General features: G+C 40.1%; 1 protein-coding gene across 16 annotated transcripts in view; it reads left to right on the forward strand.

Moving 5' to 3' along the window:
* The window catches only part of RNF38 (ring finger protein 38), a 148,823-nt gene that overhangs the window by 105,470 nt on the left and 18,020 nt on the right, over positions 1-25,333 (forward strand). For 15 of the 16 annotated variants that reach the window (XM_033238091.1, XM_033238086.1, XM_033238087.1 and 12 more), the window contains 4 exons: positions 6,215-6,408; positions 10,380-10,593; positions 21,074-21,241; positions 22,518-22,688. In XM_033238091.1, the coding sequence (XP_033093982.1) occupies positions 6,215-6,408; positions 10,380-10,593; positions 21,074-21,241; positions 22,518-22,688 (747 nt within the window). The remainder of the gene's footprint in view (positions 1-6,214; positions 6,409-10,379; positions 10,594-21,073; positions 21,242-22,517; positions 22,689-25,333) is intronic. The other variant, XM_033238102.1, reaches the window with a different exon arrangement.

A 25,333-nucleotide genomic window follows, 5' to 3' on the forward strand; every position in this document is an offset into this window, starting at 1 on the left:
TGCTAAGCATAAAACCTGCCTTTCCTTCCTTCCTCCCATTGTGACCTCTTTTACCTCCCTTGATCCCTAAATCTGTAGCAGTGTTCTATACTGTAATATCTGTACAACGTTCTATATTATTAAATAATAGAGACAGTACTTGTACCAGATTTGAATCAACATCTTAAGAATTTTAAGTTGTCAATACTTGGTACTTTGAAAAGTTGGTGTGCTGGCGCAGAAGCAACAAGGAGAGGAGGGAAAGAACTTCTCTGCCTGATAATTCAAAATCTAAATTATCCAAGCATCATCACTTGGGATAATAGTAGAAATGACAGTTGATGGACCCCTGGTCCAGACTTCCTGAATTAGAGACTGGGGAGTGGGGCCAGCAATCTGGTGTTTCTGAAGCATGTAAAGGTTTGAGAACTACTGGCGTAGGTATTAATGGAAAAACCCAACTCTGTAAAAATATTTTAAAGAGGTTTATTCTGAAACAATATGAGTGACCATGGCCTGGGAAACAGTCTCAAGAGGTCCCTAGGAAATGTGCCCACTACAGTTGAATTACAGTTTTAGGGAGGCAGGAGTTACAAAGTCATAAATCAATACATAGAAGGTATACATTGTTTCAGACTGAAAAGACAAGGAATATCTTGAGGTGGGGACTTTTTAGGTGGATTCAGAGATGAGATTCTTTAATTTGCAGTTGGTTGAAAGAGTAAAGCTTTGTCTAAAAATTTGGATTCAGCAGAAGGGAATCTTATAAAAAAGTCTGTTAACCAGTACACTGGGTTAGAGTGACCTGTAGGGGTGTGTGAGTTAACTCTTGTCTGGCTTGGTCTTAGGTCCTGTTTTTAATTTGGTATTTTATTGTCACAAAGAGTCCATTCTGTTAGGTCCTATAATTTATATTTTAACATTAATGCTGGTCAGTTTTGCCCGAACTCCAAAAGCAGGGGATGGAGAGATACGGTGAGGTCTATCTAGCCTGCCTTCCTGTCAAGGCCAAGAACTCAATTTTTCTAGTTTCTCTGGGGTCTTTGTAGTCAAGAGAGAATCAGTTCAGTCGTTTGGGGGGGATTTTATTTTTAGTTTACAAAGGCAGTGGGAATATCCTTCGAGAATCAGCTTTGTATTTACTCATGTAAAGAGTCCTTGTGGTAGCATAGTTCTGGATGAGTTTTTATGTTTTTACGTTTAGAGGTTCACAGACAGCATGGATTGTGAAAAATCTGAACCCCAAATATGGTGTGAGGAGTGAACCAGAGTTTGAATTCTCACGGGAAAAACCCACTTCCACTCAAAGTCAACACAGAGCAGACATTTCCTTGTTAACGTTTCCTTCTCTTTTCCACTGGGATGACTCTTTCTTGTCTTCCTTTTTATTTTAAGTGTACTACTTGGGAAGTTTTGACTACTTCATGTAGGGGTCTCAGTCATAAGGCCTTATCTTCTGTTCCTTCTGAGAGCATCAAAAATACAAATTTGGTTTTCAGTTTTCCTCAGTTTGTGAGTCATGGATGATTTCCCTTTTTCCCCCTGCATTTAGCAATGCATTTGAAAGTATGTTTGTTAGCCAGGCGTAGTGACTCACACCTGTAATCCCAGCATTGTGGGAGGCCAAGGTGGAAGGATTTCTTGAGCCCAGCAGTTTGAGACCAAACTGGGCAATATTGTGAGACCTCGTATCTCCAAAAAATTTTTTTAATTAGCTGGTCATGGTGGTGTGCACCTGTAGTCTCAGCTACTTGGGAGGCTTAGGTGAGAGGATCTCTCTAGCCCGGGATGTGGAGGTTGCAGTGAGCTAAGATTGTGCTCCTGCTCTCCAGCCTCAGTGACAGAGCGAAACTGTCTTTAAAAAAAAAAAAAAACAGGCCGGGTGCAGCGGCTCACGCCTGTAATCCCAGCACTTTGGGAGGCCAAGGCGGGTGGATCACCTGAGGTCGGGAGTTCGAGACCAGCCTGACCAACGTGGAGAAACCCCATCTCTACTAAAAATGCAAAATTAGCAGGGTGTGGTGGTGCATGCCTGTTATCTCAGCTACTCAGGAGGCTGAGGCAAGAGAACCTCTTGAACCCGAGAGGCGGAGGTTGCAGTGAGCCGAGATCCTGCCATTGCACTCCAGCCTGGGCAACAAAAGCAAAACTCCATCTCAAAAAACAAACAAAAAAGTATGTTTGTTATGTTTAAGCCATTATTTTTAGATTTTTTATTTTGATTTTCACTAAATGTCCGTGATTTTATCACCAAGAAACTTTTAGAGTTTACATTAACAAAGTTTATACTTACATTCTATTCTGTAACTACAGTAGTGATCTTTCATGCCTTGTCCTCGATTGATTTTAACTATCAAAAACCAGTAAACACTTCGCATCATGTTAGGAACATCCATGTATTTACTCATTGCAGAACCAAGAGCATGTTTGGCCTATGGAGAAGTGAATGTAATCTTCTGACTACTCATTTCATTCAAAGAATGCTTTAGATGACAAGGTCAGATGAATTTGCATTCCTCATTGACTTTCCTGGACTGATTGTCTTTTATATTTTTTTTATTACAAAGAGCCATCTGCTTAAATTTTATTAATAACTTCCAAGTTCTCAGTCATACATTTTGATTCTATTTAGGGCATTTTTCTCAGAGCCCTCTGACTTCTTATTCTAATGTGGAATGATGAATTTCCAAACTTGCTACCATTCCTGGAATTTTCATTTCATTGTACTCTCTGGGTTACTTCTGTCATTTATTGGATGTTGTGTAATAGCTTCAAATAAGAGAGATAGGGAATGTTGTGAGCACACATCAAGTGATTTTCTGCTATGCGAGGAGCACCTTTGGGTCTTGATATATCTGACAAAAGTCGTGTTTTATGCTTCCATGCTAGATTAATAGTGTGATTGGAGTATGAAATTCTAGGTTCAATATTCATTTCCCTCAGAGAACTTTTAGCATCTGTTTTTGCTATAGGAAGTCTGATGTTAATCTAATTCTTAGTTATTTGTAGGTTACTACCCCTTCCCTTTTCTGGAAACTGAGAATTTCTTTGAAGTTCCTTAAGAGTACTAAAATTGATAAGGGAAGTGATGAAATCATATTGCATATAGCAAACTACTTTTTAATGTTTTCCTGTCTTTAGTCATTGTGGTTTCCTATGACTTTGAGTTAGAAAGTAAACTTACTGGCCCGGCGCAGTGGCTCACGCTTGTAATCCCAACACTTTGGGAGGCCAAGGCAGTCAGATCACCTGAGGTCGAGAGTCAAGACTATCCTGACCAACACGGAGAAACCCTGTCTCTACTAAAAATATAAAATTTGCCAGGCATGGTGGTGCATGCTTGTAATCACAGCTACTCAGGAGGCTGAGGCAGGAGAATCACTTGAACCCGGGAGGCAGAAGTTGCGGTGAGCTGAGATCAGGCCACTGCACTCCAGCCTGGACAACAAGAGCGAAACTCCCTCTCAAAAAGAAAAAAAAAAAAAAAGGAAAGGAAAAAGAAAAGTAGTACTCTAATGAATAGCTCCCTTCACTTCCCATTCTTTGTCTTTCACCATCACAGCAGAAAGAGAAGTGATGGTAACTTTTCGCAGTCACTTTTCCTTACCTCTACTTTTAAAAGCTTTGCATGTCTTGTAAAATAACATTTTTAGCCCACAATTTGAACATCACTGAAAATATATAAAGGTTTATAACCTAAGGGCTTTCTCTGGTCATTTGACATTTATCATGAGGATCTGTAGCATTCTCCTCCATTTTAGGTAGTGAATTTTTAGAATTCAAAGTTCTGTGTCTTAGCTTACATTAGGCTTTTCAGGGTAGGATATGCAATGTGGGATATGTATGAAAAGCTAATGATCATGATTGGTTACTAGCATTTTGTTTTTAAAAAGTCAGTGTTAAGCTGGGCACAGTGGCTCACGCCTGTAATTCCAGCACTTTAGGAAGCCGAGGTGGGTGGATCATGACGTCAGGAGATCAAGACCATCCTGGCTAACAAGTTGAAACCCTGTCTGTACTAAAAATACAAAAAATTAGCTGGGCATGGTGGCATGTGCCTGTGGTCCCAGCTACTTGGGAGGCTGAGGCAGGAGAACCACTTGAACCCCAGGAGGCGGAGCTTGCAGTGAGCTGAGATCACTGAACTCCAACCTGGGTGACAGAGCGAGACTCCGTCTAAAAAAAAAAAAAAGTCAGTGTTAATCAAATCTGTTTTCACCAGTTGTGGAGCCAGCCTGTTTCTGGTGCTCATGTAGTTCATGTGCAGGTTTGTCAGGTCTTGATTGTTCTACCTTTTTTAAAAAAAATCAGAATATTTAAATTTCAGTGGTTATTTACCGTTTTTTTAAGTTTTAGGATTATCAGAACATAAGAACTAACTTTCTCACTAAAATCAAAGGATGAAAATAAGTGTACTTTTACTAGATTAGTTGGTGGTTCCTTACCCAAAGATTGAACCAACCACGGGTGGGAAATATTCAGAAAAAGTGAAATAAAAGGAACAATACAGAATAATACAAATTTTAAAATAGAGTATAACAGCTATTTATAAAACATTTACATTGTATTGTGCTGATATTGTTAAGTGATATAGAGATTTAAAGTATATGGGAGAATGTGTGTACGTTATATGCAAATACAACACCATTTTATATCAGGGACTTGAGCGTCTTAAGATTTTGGTATGGGGGAGTGGTTCTCTGGAACCACTTCCCTAGGATACTGAGGGACGACTGTACAATTAAATCTAGGGAGAAAATAAGGTTAGTATGGTGGTAGGAAAGTTAGAACAGCATGCTTTTGTATTTTGTATTTTAATTATAATGATAATAAAATTGATTATAATATCTCCTAAATATAGAAGGGAAATGACGTGGTTTTTGGAATACCTCTGCTAAGTAATTTGGAATGATCACATGTAGCCATTTACAATTTAAGCTTCATTCCTTTCAGCTTAAATAATCAGTTCTGATTTATATGCTTACCTAAATTTTAACACTAATTTGTAATCCCATATACTTTTACAATGTTATAAGATGATTTTTATGGTAGCTGCAGGTACTAATTATTTTGTAACCAAAAGTACTGTAATGCCCAACTAATTAGAACTTGCAGTAATAGATTGGAGATAGACGTTCTATTAGAAAACACAGCCTTATCAAATTTTCAGTTAATTTGTAACTTTGATAGTTTTGGGTAGACTCATTTGGGAAATTGAGTCAGGTGGAGAACCCTGGAGTATTAATGCAATTAAGTGATCCATATCAGTTTTGTAGCTAGTAAGCCCATGCTGGGACCCTTGAAAACTTTAGAAGTACTTCTGAACTGCTGTGATATTCTAGTTAAGAACCGATGATGTAAATCTGCTATTACTTTATCTGTCTAATATAAATCTTTATCCGTGTAACCACCACCCCCCTCCTTTTTTTTTTTTTTTTGAGACAGTCTCTTGTCGCCCAGGCTGGAGTGCAATGGCCTGATCTCAGCTCACAGCAACCTCCGCCTCCTGGGTTCAAGCAATTCTCCTGCCTCAACTTCCCAAGTAGCTGGGATTACAGGCATGCACAACCACACCCAGCTAATTTTTGTATTTTTAGTAGAGATGGGGTTTCACCATGTTGGCCAGACTGGTCTCAAACTCCTGACCTCCAGTGATCCACCCGCCTCAGCCTCCCAAAGTGCTGGGATTACAGGTGTGAGCCACCGTTCCCGGCCCCATGTAGCTCTCTTTAAAGAAAATAAATATAGTGGCCTAAACAGGTATAAGGAGGGAGAGGAGCGTGATTTAGAATCAAATCGAGGACCTACTCAAATTATATCTCCTCCTAAGCTGAACTCACAGCTGAAAATTGATGCCTTATTGATGGGAGATTGTAGTGTAGTGTAGTGTAATTTTTCAGGTGATTTGGGAATTTTAAAGAGAAGGTCAAGTACTTCACAAAAGTTTTATTATCCTGTTATATACCCTATATGTGGTTACCTCATTTGCCTTAGAATGAGTTTTCAAAAACAAAGTTCATTTTTCACTTGATACCATTTACTGTGCATCTCCCTCCCCTGTTCCACCCCATCCCAGCATTTTAAAAAGGTTTTAAATTTTAATTGATAGCATATATTTTTTCCCTGCTTTTACATTTTTAGATTTCAGGTTAAGTACATCTTAACCTGTACATATGCAGTAATGTGAAATCCTGAAAAGATCTTACTCAGTTGATCCATTTTGTTGCATTGGCAGAGTGAAGATAGTCCAAGTCCCAAGAGACAGCGCCTCTCTCATTCAGTCTTTGATTATACATCAGCATCACCAGCTCCCTCACCACCAATGCGACCATGGGAGATGACATCAAATAGGCAGCCCCCTTCAGTTCGACCAAGCCAACATCACTTCTCAGGGGAACGATGCAACACACCTGCACGCAACAGAAGAAGGTTAGTTGATTACAATTTATTTCTTAAGTTTTCTTCCATTGGTAGATTTGTGAGTATATTTAACATCAGAAAACTTTTTTTTCTGTAGGCATTTCATAAACACATCACCACACATACACGTACATTCACTTATGAAAAATAAAGTTGCTTAGATTTCCAGTAGGATAGAAGAGTTTATTTAGCTTATTGACAGATGAAGAAATGGAAAGAGGCTAAAATCATCCATGCCGTTATATGTGAAATCAGCTACCTTATGGTACAGATTTTTGTGGACCAGCCTGCAATCTTGACTACTAGAAGACACATTTTGTAGTTCATAACTGTAAGGATATATGGAAATCTTGGAAATGAGCTAACCCTTTCCTACTCCATTCCTTTTCCTTCTGTATCCTGTAAGGCAATTAGGAGCTTAATTATGTTTCTTATATAACCATGGAGACTCCGCACAGTATTAGCTCATGCCTATAATCCCAACACTTTGGGAAGCCAAGGTGGGAGGATCACTTGAGGCCAGGAGTTCAAGACCAGCCTGGGCAACATAGCAAGACCCTGTCTCTACCAAAAAAAAAAAAAATTTAGCTGTGGATGTTGGCGCACGTCTGTAGTCCAAGCTGAGACTGAGACAGGAGGATTTCTTGAGCCCAGGAGTATGAGGCTGCAGTGAGCCTTAGCTATGATTGTTCATTGCACTCTAGCCTTGTTGACAGAATGAGACACTTTGTATTTAAAAAAACAAAAAACAACTGTGGAGCCTGTAGTATGAAAAGGTGACTGAAGTTTAGTTCAACTTTTAGGCAATGGGATTTGGCCCCTGTCTTTTCATCCTAGAGGAGTGCATTTCTTCCTGAGTTTCTTCCTCATTAGTTGTTGCCGGAGGTCATGTATTTCTTATCCCAAGGAAATAGTGCATTGTGAGAATACCTGTTTGCATGTCCAGGATCTTGAGTTAGGAAGGTGTTATGGACCAAATGTTTGTAACCCCCCCTCCCCAATTAACGTGTTGAAGCTGTAACTCTCAGTGTGGTTATATTTGGAGATATGACCTCTAAGGAAGTGTAATTGACATTAAATGAGGTCATAAGGTTAGGACCCTTACCCAGCAGGATTAATGTCCTTTAAGAAGGGATGCGTGGGGCCGGAGAGGGGGGTGGTGGCTCACGCCTGTTATCCCAGTACTTTGGGAGGCCAAGGTGGGCGAATCACAAGGTCAGGAGACCATCCTGGCCGACATGGTGAAGCCTCGTCTCTACTAAAATACAAAAAATTAGCCAGGTGTGGTGGCACGCACCTGTAGTCCCAGCTACTCGGGAGGGGAGGCTGAGGCAGGGGAACCGCTTGAACCCAGGAAGCGGAGCTTACAGTGAGCCAAGATCGCGCCACTGCACTCCTGGTGACAGAGCAAGACTCCATCTCAAAAAGAGATGTCAGGGAACTCATCCTCCATCATGTGAGGAGACAGTGAGATGTAGTTGTCTGCAAGAGCCAGGGAAAAGATCCCTCTCCAAAAACCGACTATGTTGGTACCTTGATTTCAAACTTCTAGGCTTTAAAACTTTGAGAAATTAAGTATCTGTTTAAGCCACACAGTCTGCAATGTTTCGTTATGGCAGCCTGAGCGGGCTAATACAGAAGGGATCTTAAAACCACCTTTCTGTGTTCCAGCTGAGACAACATAAACCTGTCTCTGAGCCATATTCTGGTGAGACATTAAGACTTTCACATTACCCAGTACCTTGTTAACCAATTACATGGGAGTGTTTTTTAAGATAGTATATGGCTATCAGGTAAATTATTTTATAGCTATTAAATATAATAAGCATGAGGAAGTATAGTTGTTTCAAAGTTAAGGCCTGACTACCTGCTGTTAGTCTTTACCTATTTTATGGTGAATAAAATAAACGTACAGTTAAAAGGCAAGCTGGGCGTGGTGGCTCACACCTGTAATCCCAGCACTTTGGGAGGCCGAGATGGGTAGATCACCTGAGTCAGGAGTTTGAGACCTGCCTGACCAACATGGTGAAACCCTGTCTCTACCCTAAATACAGAATTAGCCGGATGTGCATTGCACTCCAGCCTAGGCAACAAGAGCGAAACTCCATCTCAAACAAAACAAAAACAAAAGGCTAACAAGGCGGGGTGTGGTGGCTGATGCGTGTAATCTCAGTGTTTTGGGAGGCCAAGGCAGGTGGATCACCTGAGGTCAGGAGTTCGAGACCAGCTTGGCCAACATGGTGAAACTGTCTTTACTAAAAATATTTTAAACAATTAGCTGGGCTTGGTGGCAGACATCTGTAATCCCAGCTACTTGGGAGTTTGAGGCAGGAGAATCGCTTGAACCTGGGAGGCGGAGGTCGTAGTGAGCGGAGAGATCGTGCCATTGCACTCCAGCCTGGGTGACAAGAGTGAAACAACGTCTCAAAAAAAAAAAAAGTTTTTAGTCCTAAGGTGGAGGGCATCTTGAATTCAATATAATACAAGTAAGTAGAGTTTGAAGCAAAAATGCAAAAAGCATTATATTTAAAATAAAGTTAGAAGAAACAATTAATGGAGCAAGAAGCTGGAGGGGCAAAATCAAGAGCACCTTTGTGAGTTAATCTCATAAAGGAGTGTCCCTTGTTCTCTTAAGATTGGAGAATTAGGAGTAAGAAGAAACAGATTTAGAGGAACAGAGTGGGAAGATTAAGGAAAAAGTGACCAATCTCAGTAAAGAAAGTTGTTGAAATGACACTTGGAGCTCTTACTAGAAGGGGAGATGTTTGACCTCCTTTGCCCAATGTAGAGTACAATTTTAATGAGGCAGGGTACTTTTTCAAGTTGTTTTTGTGCTGAGCCATTGTAAAAAGCAGTGGAGGTGAACTGTGTTTAGGGAAGTACAAAATGAAAGTTTAGTCATAATAAAATTTTTATTAAACTATATAGATGACTCGTACATGGAGAGTAAATGTGGCTTGCTTCAGTAAGCAAATTCTCTCCCTCTCTCTTTTTTTTTTTAAGACATGGTCTCACTCTGTTGCCTAGGCTGGAGTGTAGTGGCATGATCTCAGTTCACTACAGCCTCAGCTTTCCAGGCTTTAGGTGATTCTCCCACTTCAGCCACCCAGGTAGCTGGGACTACAGGTGCGCACCACCATGCCCGGCTAATTTTTTGTGTTTTGGGGTAGAAACAGGGTTTCACTGTGTTTCGCAGTCTGGTCTTGAACTCCTGGGCTCAAGGGATCCACCTGCCTCGGCTTCCCAAAGTGCTAAAGATTATAGGCATGAGCCACTGCAACAGGGACCAACAAACAAATTCTAATTTAAAATTCTATATAAATATATATACCTTGTATGTCCCCATAACAATTAAAAGTTTTATATATTCTTGGAATATTTATGTTGATACTATCAATCATATTCTCAATCATATTCATTGTGTGTTTACCCAGTTTCTATTTGCAGTTGTCAGCAAATTATATGTTCTTTGGTTATTTCATGTTTTCTCATTTTTTAAAAGTGTCATTTTGGCCACATAGGAATTATGTCTTATGTATGTGTTAGCTAAATAGACAAAAAAGTGCCTATTAGGTATATGAGGAACACCGACAAGATATCTACAGATTAAAGTTCGTTTTATTATAATGGTTAAAAAGGGAGAAAATGGTAGGTTAAATTATATGCAATTGTTGATATTAGATCATTTTTTACTTATAAAAAGGGCAATTTCATAGGATTCAAGAAAATTGTCTGTAGCTGCTGATTTCTAAATACTTTCAGAGATGAATACCAATATTGTTTGCTTTCATTATTTTATAAAACATATACCTTGTGTTTAAATTTGTAAGTTTTTAGAGCTGATGGGGAATTTTAGCAGTTATTTAATACTAAAGCTTACCTTAGCATATACTATTGATAGATATCAAAGAAAGACAATACAGAATCTTGATGGATCACAACAGTAGACATAATGACTTTCTTTTTGACATTTATTACAGTCCTCCTGTCAGGCGCCAGAGAGGAAGAAGGGATCGTCTGTCTCGACATAATTCCATTAGTCAAGATGAAAACTATCACCATCTCCCTTATGCACAGCAGCAAGCAATAGAGGAGCCTCGAGCCTTCCACCCTCCGAATGTATCTCCCCGTCTGTTACATCCTGCTGCTCATCCACCCCAGCAGAATGCAGTCATGGTTGACATACATGATCAGGTACAGTAACAGAATGTCTTGGAAATACAGAAGCTGAAGTCTTGTGGCAGTTTGAGATTTTTTTTTTTGACTTTCTGTTGCAAATTTCTTTTAGTTTTACCTAAAATTAACTTATTTAAGTTCCTTGTTCCTTTTAAGAATTGAGATTTAAATTCTACACAGCTTCCATAGAAGAAAGTTGAATTAGTATCGGCCCGGCAAGCTGGCTCATGCCTGTAATCCCAGCACTTTGGGAGGCTGAGGCAGGCGCATCACTTGAGCTTAGGCATTCGAGACCAGCCTAACACAGTGAAACCCCGTCTCTACCAAAAATACGAAAATTAGCTGGACGTGGTGGCACATATTTGTGATCCCAGCTGACGCAGAAGAATCACTTGAACTCAGGAGATGGAGGTTGCAGTGAGTCGAGATCGCACCATTGCACTGAGTGACAGAACGAGACTTCGTCTCAAAAAATTTAAAAAAAAACAGAATCAAGGTTATGAAAGCTTAGAATGAATTCATGTATGGTTGATTTTAAATTACTGATTTAAGATTAATAGGAAATAGCAGACAGCTGGTGGGTTGAGTATATATCCCTGTTTCCTCTCCTAGTTTCTTCTGGAATAATTCAATAAGCAAGACAGTTGGGTACATCTTTGCTTATAGGTTTCCATAGGTCTCTAAGGAGATGACAGGTACAAGGCTGCAGTTCGTTTTTCCCTTTTCTTCCTGCCAAGAACTGAGGGACTAGCTGAGGGGAGGGGTTGCCTATCTTCAGAGCCTGAGGATGAAGACCACAATTTCATGGTGGTCTTTTCTGTGGAGTTTCTGAGGTTTTAAAAAAAAAAAAGACATGTCTAAGCATGTCCTTATAAAAATTGCTGGATTTTAAGGATAAGGGGAAAATCTTGTGAGTTTATAAACCAAAAAAATTACCAGAGAAAGCTAATGAGAATAGGATCTCATTTTTCATCTGCACTAGATAATAATAAACCAAAACACATAGTGGCAAATTGAGAAAATATCTTACCTAGATACTCTTCTTGTGCCAGGCATTTTTATTATGTTCATGAAACACTTAAAAATTGATCACGTGGCCGGGCGCGGTGGCTCAAGCCTGTAATCCCAGCACTTTGGGAGGCCGAGACGGGCGGATCACGAGGTCAGGAGATCGAGACCATCCTGGCTAACATGGTGAAACCCCGTCTCTACTAAAAAAAAAAATACAAAAAACTAGCCGGGCGACGTGGCGGGCGCCTGTAGTCCCAGCTACTGGGGAGGCTGAGGCAGGAGAATGGCGTGAACCCGGGAGGCGGAGCTTGCAGTGAGCTGAGATCCGGCCACTGCACTCCAGCCTGGGCGGCAGAGCGAGACTCCGTCTCAGAAAAAAAAAAAAAAAAAAAAAAAAATTGATCACGTAGGAAACTTACATTATTTGTGGCCGTAACCTGATAAAAGTGTGGATATGGCTGGGCGCGGTGGCTCAAGCCTGTAATCCCAGCACTTTGGGAGGCCGAGACGGGCGGATCATGAGGTCAGGAGATCGAGACCATCCTGGCTAATACGGTGAAACCCCGTCTCTACTAAAAAAAAATACAAAAAACTAGCTGGGCGTCGAGGCGGGCGCCTGTAGTCCCAGCTACTCGGGAGGCTGAGGCAGGAGAATGGCGTAAAACCCGGGAGGCGGAGCTTGCAGTGAGCTGAGATCCGGCCACTGCACTCCAGCCTGGGCGGCAGAGCAAGACTCCGTCTCAGAAAAAAAAAAAAGTGTGGATATAAAATACTGAAGAAGAAAGAAAAAAAAACCAGTTGAAAAAAATGGAGGAAAGTGTTTACAGAGTCCCATTCTGTAAAACATAGTATGTATATGACTATAGGACTGTGTGAACACAGAGAAAAATACAGAGAAATACATACTAGGCTTGTGGGGTAAGGGCTAAAGTGAAGGAGGGGTGGTGGTTAGTGATGGAGCCAAAGAAAGAAAAGACTGCATTTCAGAAAAGGCAAGGTCTCATTTATGTAGTAGTGTTACGTGTTGAGTGTGTATATTGGAACATGAAAACATTACATATGTAAAAACCAGAACAACACAAGAATTAGAAATCCTGAGCAGACTAGTAGCCATGGTAGAAATTATAAAAGCATAACAAAATCTGTCTTTAAAATTAAAATTACATCTTGGGCTGGATGCAATGGCCCACACCTGTAATCCCAGCACTTTGGGAGTCTGAAGCAGGTGGATCACCTGAGGCCCAGGAGTTTGAGACCAGCATGGCCAACATGGTGAAACCCCGTCTCTACTAAAAATATAAAAAATTAGCCGGACGTGATGGCAGGCACCTGTAATCCCAGCTACTAGGGAGGCTGAGGCAGAAGAATCGCTTGAACCTGTGAGTTGGAGGTTCAGTGAGCCAAGATCGTGCCACTGCACTCCAGCCTAGGCGACAGAGCGAGACTCCGTCTCAAAAAAATAAAAAGATCTGAATTCTTGTCTAACCTTTAAAGGACTGCTAATTCCAATTTAAACTTTTCTAGATCATAGAAAAAGATAGCTTCCAAATATATTTTATGAAACTAGCACAACCTTAACAATGAAACTTCATAGACATTACAACAAAAGAAAGCTGTTGACTAGTTTCCCTCATGAATACAGATGAAAAAGTTTTAAATAATAAACCATAGCTAGTGATATATGAAAAGAATAGGCTGTTTTCAGCAGGAAGGTATGAGAGCAATTTTTTAATAAAAAATAGAAGTCAAAAAAGAATAACCTGTTGGAATAACCTATTTTAATATACCTAGTGATGTATTAAAAGAATAACGTAATAGTGAACCCATCCTGCATGGGTTCAGTATTAGGAACTCTTTCAAGATAATTTATTATATCAACAATATAAAGGAAAAAATATTAATAGGTGCAAGAAATATAAAAGCTAACCATCATTTCTTATTAGAAGGTCTTAAAGTGTAAAAAGGACTTTAATTTTCCATACGTGGTAGGAAGGCTTATTGATAGCATTCCTTTTGCTTGAGGACAACTGAGTGTGCTAGATAAAATACTATAAGTATCCTGAAAGCATCAAAAGGGCTAATAGATTAGAAGAAATTGCCAGACCCCAAACTAAGGGAAAATGGGGTGTTAGTTCTGTCCTTAAGGCATTTGTTCATTTGAGCAAACCTGAATTTTAATTTTGAGTTTGTCAGGAGGCAAAGGGGACAAAAATGAAAGACTATTTAAGTTTAAGGAGTCACTTCCTGTATAGGAGACCCTTCCTACATAAAATACCAGGCACCTTAAATCACTGTATACATGGAATACAGGGATATCTGGTCACTAGGACAAGACTGAATAGAAGTAAATTTGCAGCCCAAATTCACATCACTCTGAAATTAGTGAAAATTCATTTAAAGTAATGGGTACCTCAGGGGCCTAGAAAACAGAGGCAATTTCTCCCTGAAAGAAGGAACCTTCATTCTGATTCTCAAATGATTACCCCAATAATTTTTCCAGAACAGCGAGCAATAAAGAGAATTAACTCAGTACATGACTTAAAAAAGGGCTATAATTGAAAACCAATAGAAACAGACCTACAGTGAATTCACCTACTTCAAACATGCTTAAAGGTAAAACTTTGAACACTTTCCTGCTACCTGGAATAAACCTGGATGGTGACTATTACTGCATCTATTCAGTATTGTTCTATAGACTAAGCCAGCAGAAAAGACAAGAAGAAAAAAGTTTAAGAATAGGAAAAGAACCAGTAACCCCATCAATATTTGCAGTCAAACTGATTATATTGATAGAAAATCTCAGAGCATCTTAGATAATTGTTAGAATTAAGAATTGAGGCCGGGCGCGGTGGCTCAAGCCTGTAATCCCAGCACTTTGGGAGGCCGAGATGGGCGGATCACGAGGTCAGGAGATCGAGACCATCCTGGCTAACACGGTGAAACCCCGTCTCTACTAAAAAATACAAAAAAATTGGCCGGGCGAGGTGGCGGGCGCCTGTAGTCCCAGCTACTCAGGAGGCTGAGGCAGGAGAATGGTGTGAACCCAGGAGGCGGAGCTTGCAGTGAGCTGAGATCGGGCCACAGCACTCCAGCCTGGGCGGCAGAGCGAGACTCCGTCTCAAAAAAAAAAAAAGAATTGAATATACAATAATCAGTATGTTTTGTTAGTACCAGAATCAAACAGAACATGAACAACTTTTTAAAAGATACATTAACACTGAACAATTCAGACATACTAATCATTTGCAGTATGTAAAGCTTTTTTTTGATTCTGTTTGAGAGGAAAGGGAAAAAGTTCTAATAAAATCATTTATTTTTATTTGATGACATAATTGGAATTTCGAATGTGACTGCATGCTTAATTTTAAATAACTTTATTTTAAAAATATAATAATGCTATTGTGGTTAAGTGTTCTTATTTTTGGCCAGGTGCGGTGGCTCAAGCCTGTAATCCCAGCACTTTGGGAGGCCGAGACGGGCGGATCACGAGGTCAGGAGATCGAGACCATCCTGGCTAACACAGTGAAACCCTGTCTCTACTAAAAAAAAAATACAAAAAAAACCTAGCCGGGCGAGGTGGCGGGCGCCTGTAGTCCCAGCTACACGGGAGGCTGAGGCAGGAAAATGGCGTGAACTCGGGAGGCGGAGCTTGCAGTGAGCTGAGATCTGGCCACTGCACTCCAGCCTGGGCGACAGAGCGAGACTCCGTCTCAAAAAAAAAAAGAAAAAAAGTGTTCTTATTTTTTAGAAATGCATACTGAAATACTTTTTTAAATAATAGGGTCCTGGGATTTGCTTCAACAAAATACATGAAACAGAGCAGTATATTCAGGTGGATTGGCTATGGCTTAATGGTTTGAGGGCTGGGTGGTGGATATGGGGGTTTATTCTACTGTTTTTGAACATGTTTGAAATTCTCCATAATAAAAATTCAAAGAAAAAGTACAACTGAAAAAATCATAGTAATACTATATCAGTCTTGACCAGGTGCAGTGGGTCATGCCTGTAATGCCAGCACTTTGGGAGGCTGAAGGCGGGTGGATCACAAGGTCAGGAGTTTGAGACCAGCCTGGCCAACATGGTAAAACCCCATCTCTACTAAAAATACAAAAATTATCTGGGCGTGTTGTGTGCACCTGTAGTCCCAGCTGTTCAAGAGGCTAAGGCAGGAGAATTGCTTGAACCCGGGAGGTAGAGGTTGCAGTGAGCCAAGATTGCGCCACTGCCCTCCAGTCTGGGCCACAGAGCAAGGCTCCATCTCAAAAAAAAAAGAAGTATCAGTCTTAACAATAGTGGTTTAAAACCACTTTGTGGAATACCAAAGCATTGTTGAGAGAGTTTAAAGAAAATTTATTTATTTTTTGAGACAGAGTTTTGCTCTTTTTGCCCAGGCTGGAGTGCAATGACGAGATCTTGGCTCACTGCAACTTCCACCTCTCCAGTTCAGACGATTCTCCTGCCTCAGCCGCCCGAGTAGCTGAGATTACAGGCATCCGCCACCATGCCTGGCTAATTTTTGTATTTTTCGTAGAGATGAGGTTTCACCATATTGGCCAGGCTAGTCTCAAACTCCTGGCCTCAGGTGTTCTGCCCACCTCGGCCTCCCAAAGTGCTGGGATTACAGGTGTGAGCCACCACACCTGTTCTGTTTATTGACCATTGACCTAGGTGATGGTTACATGAGTGTTCATCTGATGATTTTTTTTTTTCTTTTTTTTTTGTAGTCTTGATGTTCGTGCTTTATGTACTTTGGTACTTTACTTGTATTTTACAATGAAGTTTTTAAAAAGAAATATGAAACTACTTCCCCCACCCCGAGACGGAGTTTTTTGCTCTTGTTGCCTAGGCTGGAGTGCAATGGTGCGATCTTGGCTCACTGAAACCTCCACCTCCTGAATTCAAGCCATTCTCCTGCCTCAGCCTCGCGAGTAGCTGGGATTACAGGTGCTCGCCACCATGCCCAGCTAATTGTTTGTATTTTTAGTAGAGACAGGGTTTCACTATGTTGGCCAGGCTGGTCTCAAACTCCTGACCTCAGGTGATCCACTCACCTCAGCCTCCCAAAGTAATGGGATTACAAGCGTGAGCCACTGTGCCCGGCCCTATTTCATTGATTTTAAAATGTGCTATTTCCATATTTTCACATCTCCGAATTTGGGATGGATGCTTCTCAAAATTGATGGCATACTAATCTTGGTGTCATCCAAGCAGCAGTTGTAACACAGTCTTCACTGCTTGTGCTGTGCATCAGATGTCTTGCAGTTAACTCATATATGGGATTAAGTGGTAGTGTTTAGGGGGTGAGGCAGGAGGTGAGTTTAACATAAACCTCCAAGCAGGAGTCAACAGTAGACAAGCTCTGTATAATTACACCCCTGACTTAAGAATCTAGCATCAAGTAGCCTTTGTTTCTTTTTTTTTTTTTTTTTTTTTTTTTTTTTTTTTTTGAGACGGAGTCTCGCTCTGTAGCCCGGGCTGGAGTGCAGTGGCCGGATCTCAGCTCACTGCAAGCTCCGCCTCCCGGGTTTACGCCATTCTCCTGCCTCAGCCTCCCGAGCAGCTGGGACTACAGGCGCCGGCCACCACGCCCAGCTAGTTTTTGTATTTTTTAGTAGAGACGGGGTTTCACCGTGTTAGCCAGGATGGTCTCGATCTCCTGACCTCGTGATCCACCCGTCTCGGCCTCCCAAAGTGCTGGGATTACAGGCTTGAGCCACCGCGCCCGGCCAATGCTCTAAAATCTTTAGCTTTTTGAGCACCGGCTCAGCACTCAAAGGAAATGTTTAAGCATTTTGGATTTCAGATTTTGGGATTAGAGATGCTGAATTGGTAAGTATAATGCAGATTTTCTAAAATTCAAAAAAATCCAAAAGCTTCTGGTCCCATGCATTTCACATAAGGGATGCTCATCCTATAGTTGTATACCTAGGAAAGGAGATTCTAAATTTTTAAAAAATACTAGAATTTAAAAGTTGGTAAGGTTGATATATTCAAGATAATATAAATAAAAATTATCTTCATACTAACACTAACCGCTTTGACATGCAAATCGAGAAAAGTAACCTCTTGTAAATATAACAAAACCTTCACAGTTTGAGAAACAAATCTAATAATAAACTGAGAAATCAATTTAATGATAATCTTTGAAGAAGAAAACTAATTTTTTTTTTCAGTCCTGTCTTATGGTGCTGAAGGAAAACTTAATTTCTTCTTGAAAGACAGAACCGTGATATTCAATGTAATGGCATAATGTTTCTGGATATAAAAAGTCTTAATATACGTCAGGCACAGTGGCTCACGCCTATAATCCTAACGCTTTGGGAGGCTGAGGCAGGCAGATCACCTGAGTTCAGGAGTTCAAGACCATACTGGCCACAATGGTAAAACCCTGTCTCTAATTAAGAAAACAAAACAAAAAAAACAGGTGTAGTGGTACATGCCTGTAGTGTAGTCCCAGCTACTCAGGGGTCTGAGATAGGAGAATTGCTTGAATCCAGGAGGCGGTGGTTGCAGTGAGTCAAGATTGTGCCATTGTACTCCAGCCTGGGCGACAAAAGCGAAACTCCATCTCAAAAAAAAAAAAAGAAGAAAAAATATAAAATTCGGTCCTTTGTAAAATAACATTTAGTACAATCATAACACTAATGCGTTTTGGAAGTGAATAAAATTGAGTTTATACGTAAGAATAACTCTGTGAAAATGCCAAAAAATGAAAAGATGTATGGTGAGAAGAATTTCTTACCAGATGCTAACTGTTCTAGTAAGATGCTGTAATTAAAGCAGCATGAAATTGGCATGAAATCCAGGAATATGTGAGTACTTAATGAATTTTTTAAAAGATGATATTTCACTGTAGAGGCAAGAAGATGGTTTAATAAATGGAGCAAATACAATTTCCCATGTGCAAGCAAAATTAGAGCCCTACTTTATAAACAAAAATAAGTCTAATGGAATATAAAAAACTAAAGAATTAGGAAATATAGGAATATATGTTTATAACCTCATCAATAAAGGAAACCCTAAAGCTACACTCTGGCTACATTAAAAACAAAAAAAAAAGGGCCGGGCGCGGTGGCTCAAGCCTGTAATCCCAGCAATTTGGGAGGCCGAGATGGGCGGATCACGAGGTCAGGAGATTGAGACCATCCTGGCTAACATGGTGAAATCCCGTCTCTACTAAAAAATACAAAAAACAAGCCACACGAGGTGGCAGGCGCCTGTGGTCCCAGCTACTCGGGAGGCTGAGGCAGGAGAATGGCGTAAACCCAGGAGGCGGAGCTTGCAGTGAGCTGAGATCAGGCCACTGCACTCCAGCCTGGGCGACAGAGTGAGACTCCGTCTCAAAAAAAAAAGATCACAAAAGACAAAAATATGCCATTAAATAAAGGATCTCATCAAAAGATAAAACATAGACTAGGAAAATATTTTCATTACACACAACAAGCAATAGATTCATATACCTCTTAAATAAAAAAATTACAAATGATTATGACAACCTAGTAGAAGATGGATGGGGCCAGGTTCAGCGGCTCACACCTGTAATCCCAGCACTTATGGGAGGCCAAGGCAGAAGGATCGCTTGAGCCCAGGAATTCGCGACTGGGCAGGAAAACAAAGTGAGACTCTACATTCAAAGTGAGTCTCTTCAAAAAAGTTTAAAAATTAACCAGATGGGATCACCTGAGGTCAGGAGTTCGAGACCAGCCTGGCCAACATGGTGAAACCCCATCTCTACTACAAATACAAAAATTAGCTGCACGTGGTTGCAGGCACCTGTAATCCCAGCTACTTGAGAAACTGAGGCAGGAGAACCGCTTGAACCTGGGAGGCGGAGGTTGCAGTGAGCTGAGATCATGCCACTGCACTCCAGCCTGGGTGAGAGAGCGAGGCTCCCTTTCAAAAAAAAAAAAAAAAACCCAGATGTGATGGTGTGTGCCTGTAGTCCCGGCTACCACAGAGGCTGAGGTGGGAGGATTGCTTGAGCCTAGGAGATGGAGGTTGCATTGAGCCATGATGGTGCCACTGCACTCCAGCCTGGGCGACAGAGCAAAACCCCCTTTAAAAAAGCGGGGGGCAGTGAGCAAAGGATAGAGATTATTGACAGAAAAGAAAATCTAAATGCTTAATAAAATGTTAAAGGATGGTCAACCTTTTTAGTCAGAGAAATGCAAACTTAACACAAACCTGCTGTGACACCATTTTTTCACTCAGGTAAGTGTACTTATAATGCAAATACATCTTCTTTTGAGTAAAGAGCCTGGGAAATGGGCACTCATATGTTACTGTTGCGGGTGTGGCTTTTTCCATGCAGCCTTTTGCAGATGATTTGGCAGTATCTGTAAAAGTTTAAAAAATGTTCACCCTTTACCTAGTAATCCTTCTGAGATAAAATTAATACATTCATATAAATTTATTTATTTATTTATATTTTAAACTGAGCCTCACTCTGTTGCCCAGGCTGGAGTGCAGTGGTGCCATCTCAGCTCACTGCAACCTCCACCTCCCAGGTTCAAGTGATTCTCCTGCCTCAGCCTCCTGAGTAGCTGGGATCACAGGCGCACACCACCACCGCCTGGCTAATTTTTGTATTTTTAGTAGAGATGGGGTTTCACCATGTTGGCCAGGCTGGTCTCATCCTCCTGACCTCCGGTGATCTGCCCACCTCGGCCTCCCAAAGTGCTAGAATTACAGGCATGAGCCACTGTTCCTGGCCAAACTAATATATTTTTTTCAGTTTTGTTTATATTGGCAAAAGAGTTGAAGATAACTTGAACATGTGTTGATACACCATATGATAGGACCGTTAAGCGAGTGTTTCTTAAAATATCTGGCTAGTACCTAAAAGAACAAGTTACCTTTAACTCCCTTGCATACATACCTGCAATGTAGTATTAAATGGAAAAACAAAGTTGCAGGGTAGTATGATCTCATTTCTGTTAAGAAAAGGAAAACAAACATGACAATTTATGTGTAATTGTGCTTTCGTATGTTCATGGAGAAAGAAGAAGGATATCAGCATTGTTTGCCTCTGGGTGGCAGGTAGGATGGGAGTAAGATTGGCTAGGCAGGAAACGAGATTTCGTTTTTTTAAATATACTTTGCATTGTTTCACTATTTGTAATTAAAATTCACTTTTGAGTGTGACCAAATAATGGAATATACAAGCTTTCATGATTCCAGTTCTTTTTATTCTGCCTTATATGGCAGGCTAGAAGAGTTAATATAGTAATCCATTATTTCCCTGGGCTTTTCAAGTCATTTGAGGGAGGAGTTTAGCCCCAGTTTTCTGGGAATAGTATATACTCTTGAAATAGTCAAACTCTCTCATACAAAGACAATGAATATTCTGGTCGAAACTATTGGAGAGTACGTTGTGAAAATCTGTGTAGCTGAGAGAGGAGCCAATAAATGACCAAATGTTGATTTTGAATAGTTTAACATTTTATCTAAACAGCTAAAGTTTGTTCATTTGTTTTTTCCTTTAAAGCTCCATCAAGGAACAGTCCCTGTTTCTTACACAGTAACGACAGTGGCACCACATGGGATTCCACTCTGCACAGGCCAGCACATCCCTGCTTGTAGTACACAGCAGGTCCCAGGATGCTCTGTGGTTTTCAGCGGACAGCACCTCCCTGTCTGTAGTGTGCCTCCTCCAGTAAGTCTGTATCTTTGTTCTCATTAGATACTACTATTAAGCACACCAGCCTGAATTTGGTTTTGTAACTTAACTGACTCTGGAAACCCTCTTTAGAGGGGCTAACTGCATTATATAAGCAAACAAAATTTAAGAGACTGTCTTTGTAGTTTTACTTTCAGGTAAAAAGGTCAATTTTATTGCAATAAAAATCTCAATAGTATCCTTATAGTAACCATTTAATAAAATTAACTTTATAACCTGATATGTTTTTTACATTAACTTACACATATTTTAATATCCTGAGGGTCAAACCATGTTTTCTCATATATCAGCACCGTTTATAATTAAAGCCAATGAAGGTCAGCCTAAGTCTCAGAGATCTTATTGTTCAACACTGAAGAGTCTCAGCACTTACTGAGTTTTAATGGGCACTTTGAGTGCTTTGTCTTATTCCTTACTATAGGAAACCTATGATGAAAGTAGCGTCATCCCCCATTTTCTAGTCACAGAATCTGAAAAGTTAAATGACTTGCTTAGTGTCATAGAGACAGCTAGTATAAGAGAGTAGAGATTCACACTGACTTTTTTTTCTTGCCTCTGAAGCTTATGCTTTGTCCTTTGATCTTTAATCTCAGTTCAGCCTCCTTTCAGAAATGAGGGCGCTGTATTTAAATGATGTATCCAAGGTCAATAATGTCTTCAAAGGAGATCACTTAGCAAAATTTAAATATAACTCTTAATACCTTGCTCTGAATGTGAGATTAAAATGCACACTTACACCAATACTAACTTAACAGATTAATTTACTCAAGCTTGGTTTTTCAGTAATAGAAACATTGTACGAAATTTGCTAACTAAAATACTGAGAGATTATAGGACAATTAGTTGAGAGTTGTGCTCTTATGGAAATCCTAGGAAGAAAAAGATTTCTACAGGATTGAAAAGGGGAGTTTCTTGAATATCAGTAGTGTTTGCTACATCTTGAACCAACTAGAGTTTCCTCTTCTATGTAGCACTTCCCCCTCTCCCCCCGCACCCTGTTTCATAGATATTTAAAAGGCTAAAGTATTTCAACCAATTTGTGAAAATTATATAAAATACAGAATAATTATTAGTACCATTACTTTACTAGTAGATAAAAATACACTAGTATTTCATTGTTAATATTAGCTATTAAAAACATTTTCATGATTTTGGGAGAGGTGTGACAATGACAGATTTTAATCTCACAATCCTTTTAAATTAATTATATATTCTGATATTTTTAACCAAACTGTAACGGTTTCTCTTACAGATGCTTCAGGCATGTTCAGTTCAGCACTTACCAGTACCATATGCTGCATTCCCACCCCTTATTTCTAGTGATCCATTTCTTATACATCCTCCTCACCTTTCTCCCCATCATCCTCCTCATTTGCCACCACCAGGCCAGTTTGTCCCTTTCCAAACACAGCAATCACGATCGGTAGGTATCTCTACTATTATGTCAGAATGTTTAGTTTTTAACTAATTTTTAATTTTTTCAAAATGTTTAGGCCAGGCATATAACCTTAGTGGATTTAAGAACCAGAAGAACGCCTGCGTTACTATGTTTAAATGGCACACTTAAACATAATAACTTGGCCAGGTGCAGAGACTCACGCCTGTGATCCCAACAGGGAGGTTGAGGCAGGCAGATCACCTAGGGTCTGTAGTTCAAGACCAGCCTCGCCAACATGGTGAAACCCTGTCTCTACTAAAAATACAAAAATTAGCCAGGCATTGTGGCACATGCCTGTAATTCCAGCTATTCAGGAGGATGAGGCATGAGAATCGCTTGAACCCAGGAAGCAGGGTTGCAGTGAGCCAAGATCATGCCACTGCACTCCAGCCTGGGCGACAGAGTGAAACTCTGTCTCCAAAATAAACAAACAAACATAATAACTTAGGCATTCTTCTGGTTCTTAAAAGAATTAAAGGAATCCAAACATATACAAATTAGTATAAACATTTACCTTAAATTTCTGGTTTCTTAAATTTTTCTAGTTATTTCAGTGTCACTTGTCTAAATTTGTGTTCTATTGCATCTGCAGTCCTTCAGGAAGTAAATCTGAAGAAAAGTTTTTAGTTGTATTTTTTTTTTCTTTTTATGTGGTTCTAAATTGGAAAATGAAAATATTGTAAAATTGTTAATACTTGTTAGAATAATATTTGTATTCATTTAGGCAAGGAAATTAACCTTTCTGAACTTCAGTTACTTTTTCTGAAGGCCTGGTTTTTTCACTATGTTGTGATGAAAAGCAGATGAGGTAGTCTATTAACATAGTTAATTCTGTCTTGGGACTGGGATATAGTTGAGAGGCATATTGTTTTGGGACACTGGGAGATAGATGTAAGTACTACATAAGTATAAAGAAGGGCACAGGAAAAAAGGTCCAGTTGTTTTGATAGGCCAGGTTCAGCATCAGAACCATCAGACATTAAGGAGAAACAGGAGAGATAACCTATAGAAATGACTAAAGTGGAAGATTTCAGTTCTGTGGAAAGAACCTGACAGTTTATTATAGCAGAGTCTTACCATTGTTTACTAAGGATTTCTATACCATGCTGGGTACCAAAGAGGCTGCTGTCCTGAAAACTCTAGAAGCAATTATGACACAAGTTTGGCTCATCAGAAAAGATAGAATTGCTTCCACAAGATAATCTTTTCTTGGAATTAAGATAGGATTTGTGCCAGGATGATCTCCTTCTCAGCTTCCTGTATCTGGGAATTCAAGGCTAAAGCAAAATTTAGCTATCACTTGTATCTAAATTTGTAATTGTTTTAAAGGTCCAGTCACATAGCCATATCAAGTCTTAGTTTTCACTAGTGTTGTCATAGTGTAAGCAATTGTGATTTCTCTCAAGACTGCATAGGCTTCCAAATTAAAGCTTAGTATTTACTTACATTTGAATAACATGTCGCTATTCTGTAACTAAGGGAAGAAGTCAGTCTAGCATTTAAAAATTAATGTGCCTAAGAGAATTCAATTGAAAACATCAGCACGAAAATGTGTACACAAATGTAGTAATAGCACTATTCCTAATAGTCAAAGAGTGGACAACCCAAATGTCCATCAACTGATAAACAGATGAGGAAAGAGTGGTATATCCATGCAATGTAATACCCATAAAAAGGAGTGAAGCATTGATAAAATCCACGAAACAGGTGAGCCTTGAAAGCATTATGCTAAGCAGAGAAGGTAGACACAGCTTCGTGCTTATTTAAATGAACTGGTTCCATTTACATGAAATGTGTAGAATAAGCAAATACATAAAAATGGAAAGCTGGGCCGTGCGTGGTGGATTACGAAGTCAGGAGATCGAGACCATCCTGGCTAATACGGTGAAACCCTGTCTCTACTAAAAATACAAAAAATTAGCCAGGTGTGGTGGCGGGCGCCCCTAGTCCCAGCTACTTAGGAGGCTGAGGCAGGAGAATTGCTTGAACCCAGGAGGCAGAGGTTGCAGTGAGCCAAGATGGCGCCACTGCACTCCAGCCTGGGCAAGAAGAGCAAGACTCTGTCTCAAAAATAAGTAAATTAATTAAAGGAAAGCTGATGACTTGGGGAAATGGGGATTGAATGATAATGGGTATACAGTTTCTTTTTGGGGTGATGAAAATGTTCTGGAATTAGATAGTGGTGATGGTTACATAACTGTGAATATACCAAAAATCCATTCAGTTGAATTCCTTTTATCATATGTCAGTTATATCTCAATGAACTGTTTTTTGTTTTCTTGTTGGGGCTTTTTTGTTTTTGTTTGAGACGGAGTCTCCCTCTCGGTGCCCAGGCTGAAGTGCAATGGTGTGATCTCAGCTCACTGCAACCTCTGTCTACCAGGTTCAAGCGATTCTCCTGCCTCAGTCTCCCTAGTAGCTGGGATTACAGGTGTCCACCACCACAGCCAGCTAATTTTTGTAGTTTTAGTAGAGACAGGGTTTTACAGTGTTGACCAGGCTGGTCTCAAACTCCTGACTTCAGGTGATCCACTGGCCTCGGCCTCTCAAAGTGCTGGGATTACAGGCATGAGCCACCGCCCCCAGCCCAACTGTTATTTCAAAAAAAAGAATACATATCTTCTGTGTGC

This window comes from Trachypithecus francoisi, unplaced genomic scaffold (assembly GCF_009764315.1).
Source record: "Trachypithecus francoisi isolate TF-2019V2 unplaced genomic scaffold, Tfra_2.0 Lachesis_group16, whole genome shotgun sequence".
Taxonomy (NCBI): domain Eukaryota; kingdom Metazoa; phylum Chordata; class Mammalia; order Primates; family Cercopithecidae; genus Trachypithecus; species Trachypithecus francoisi.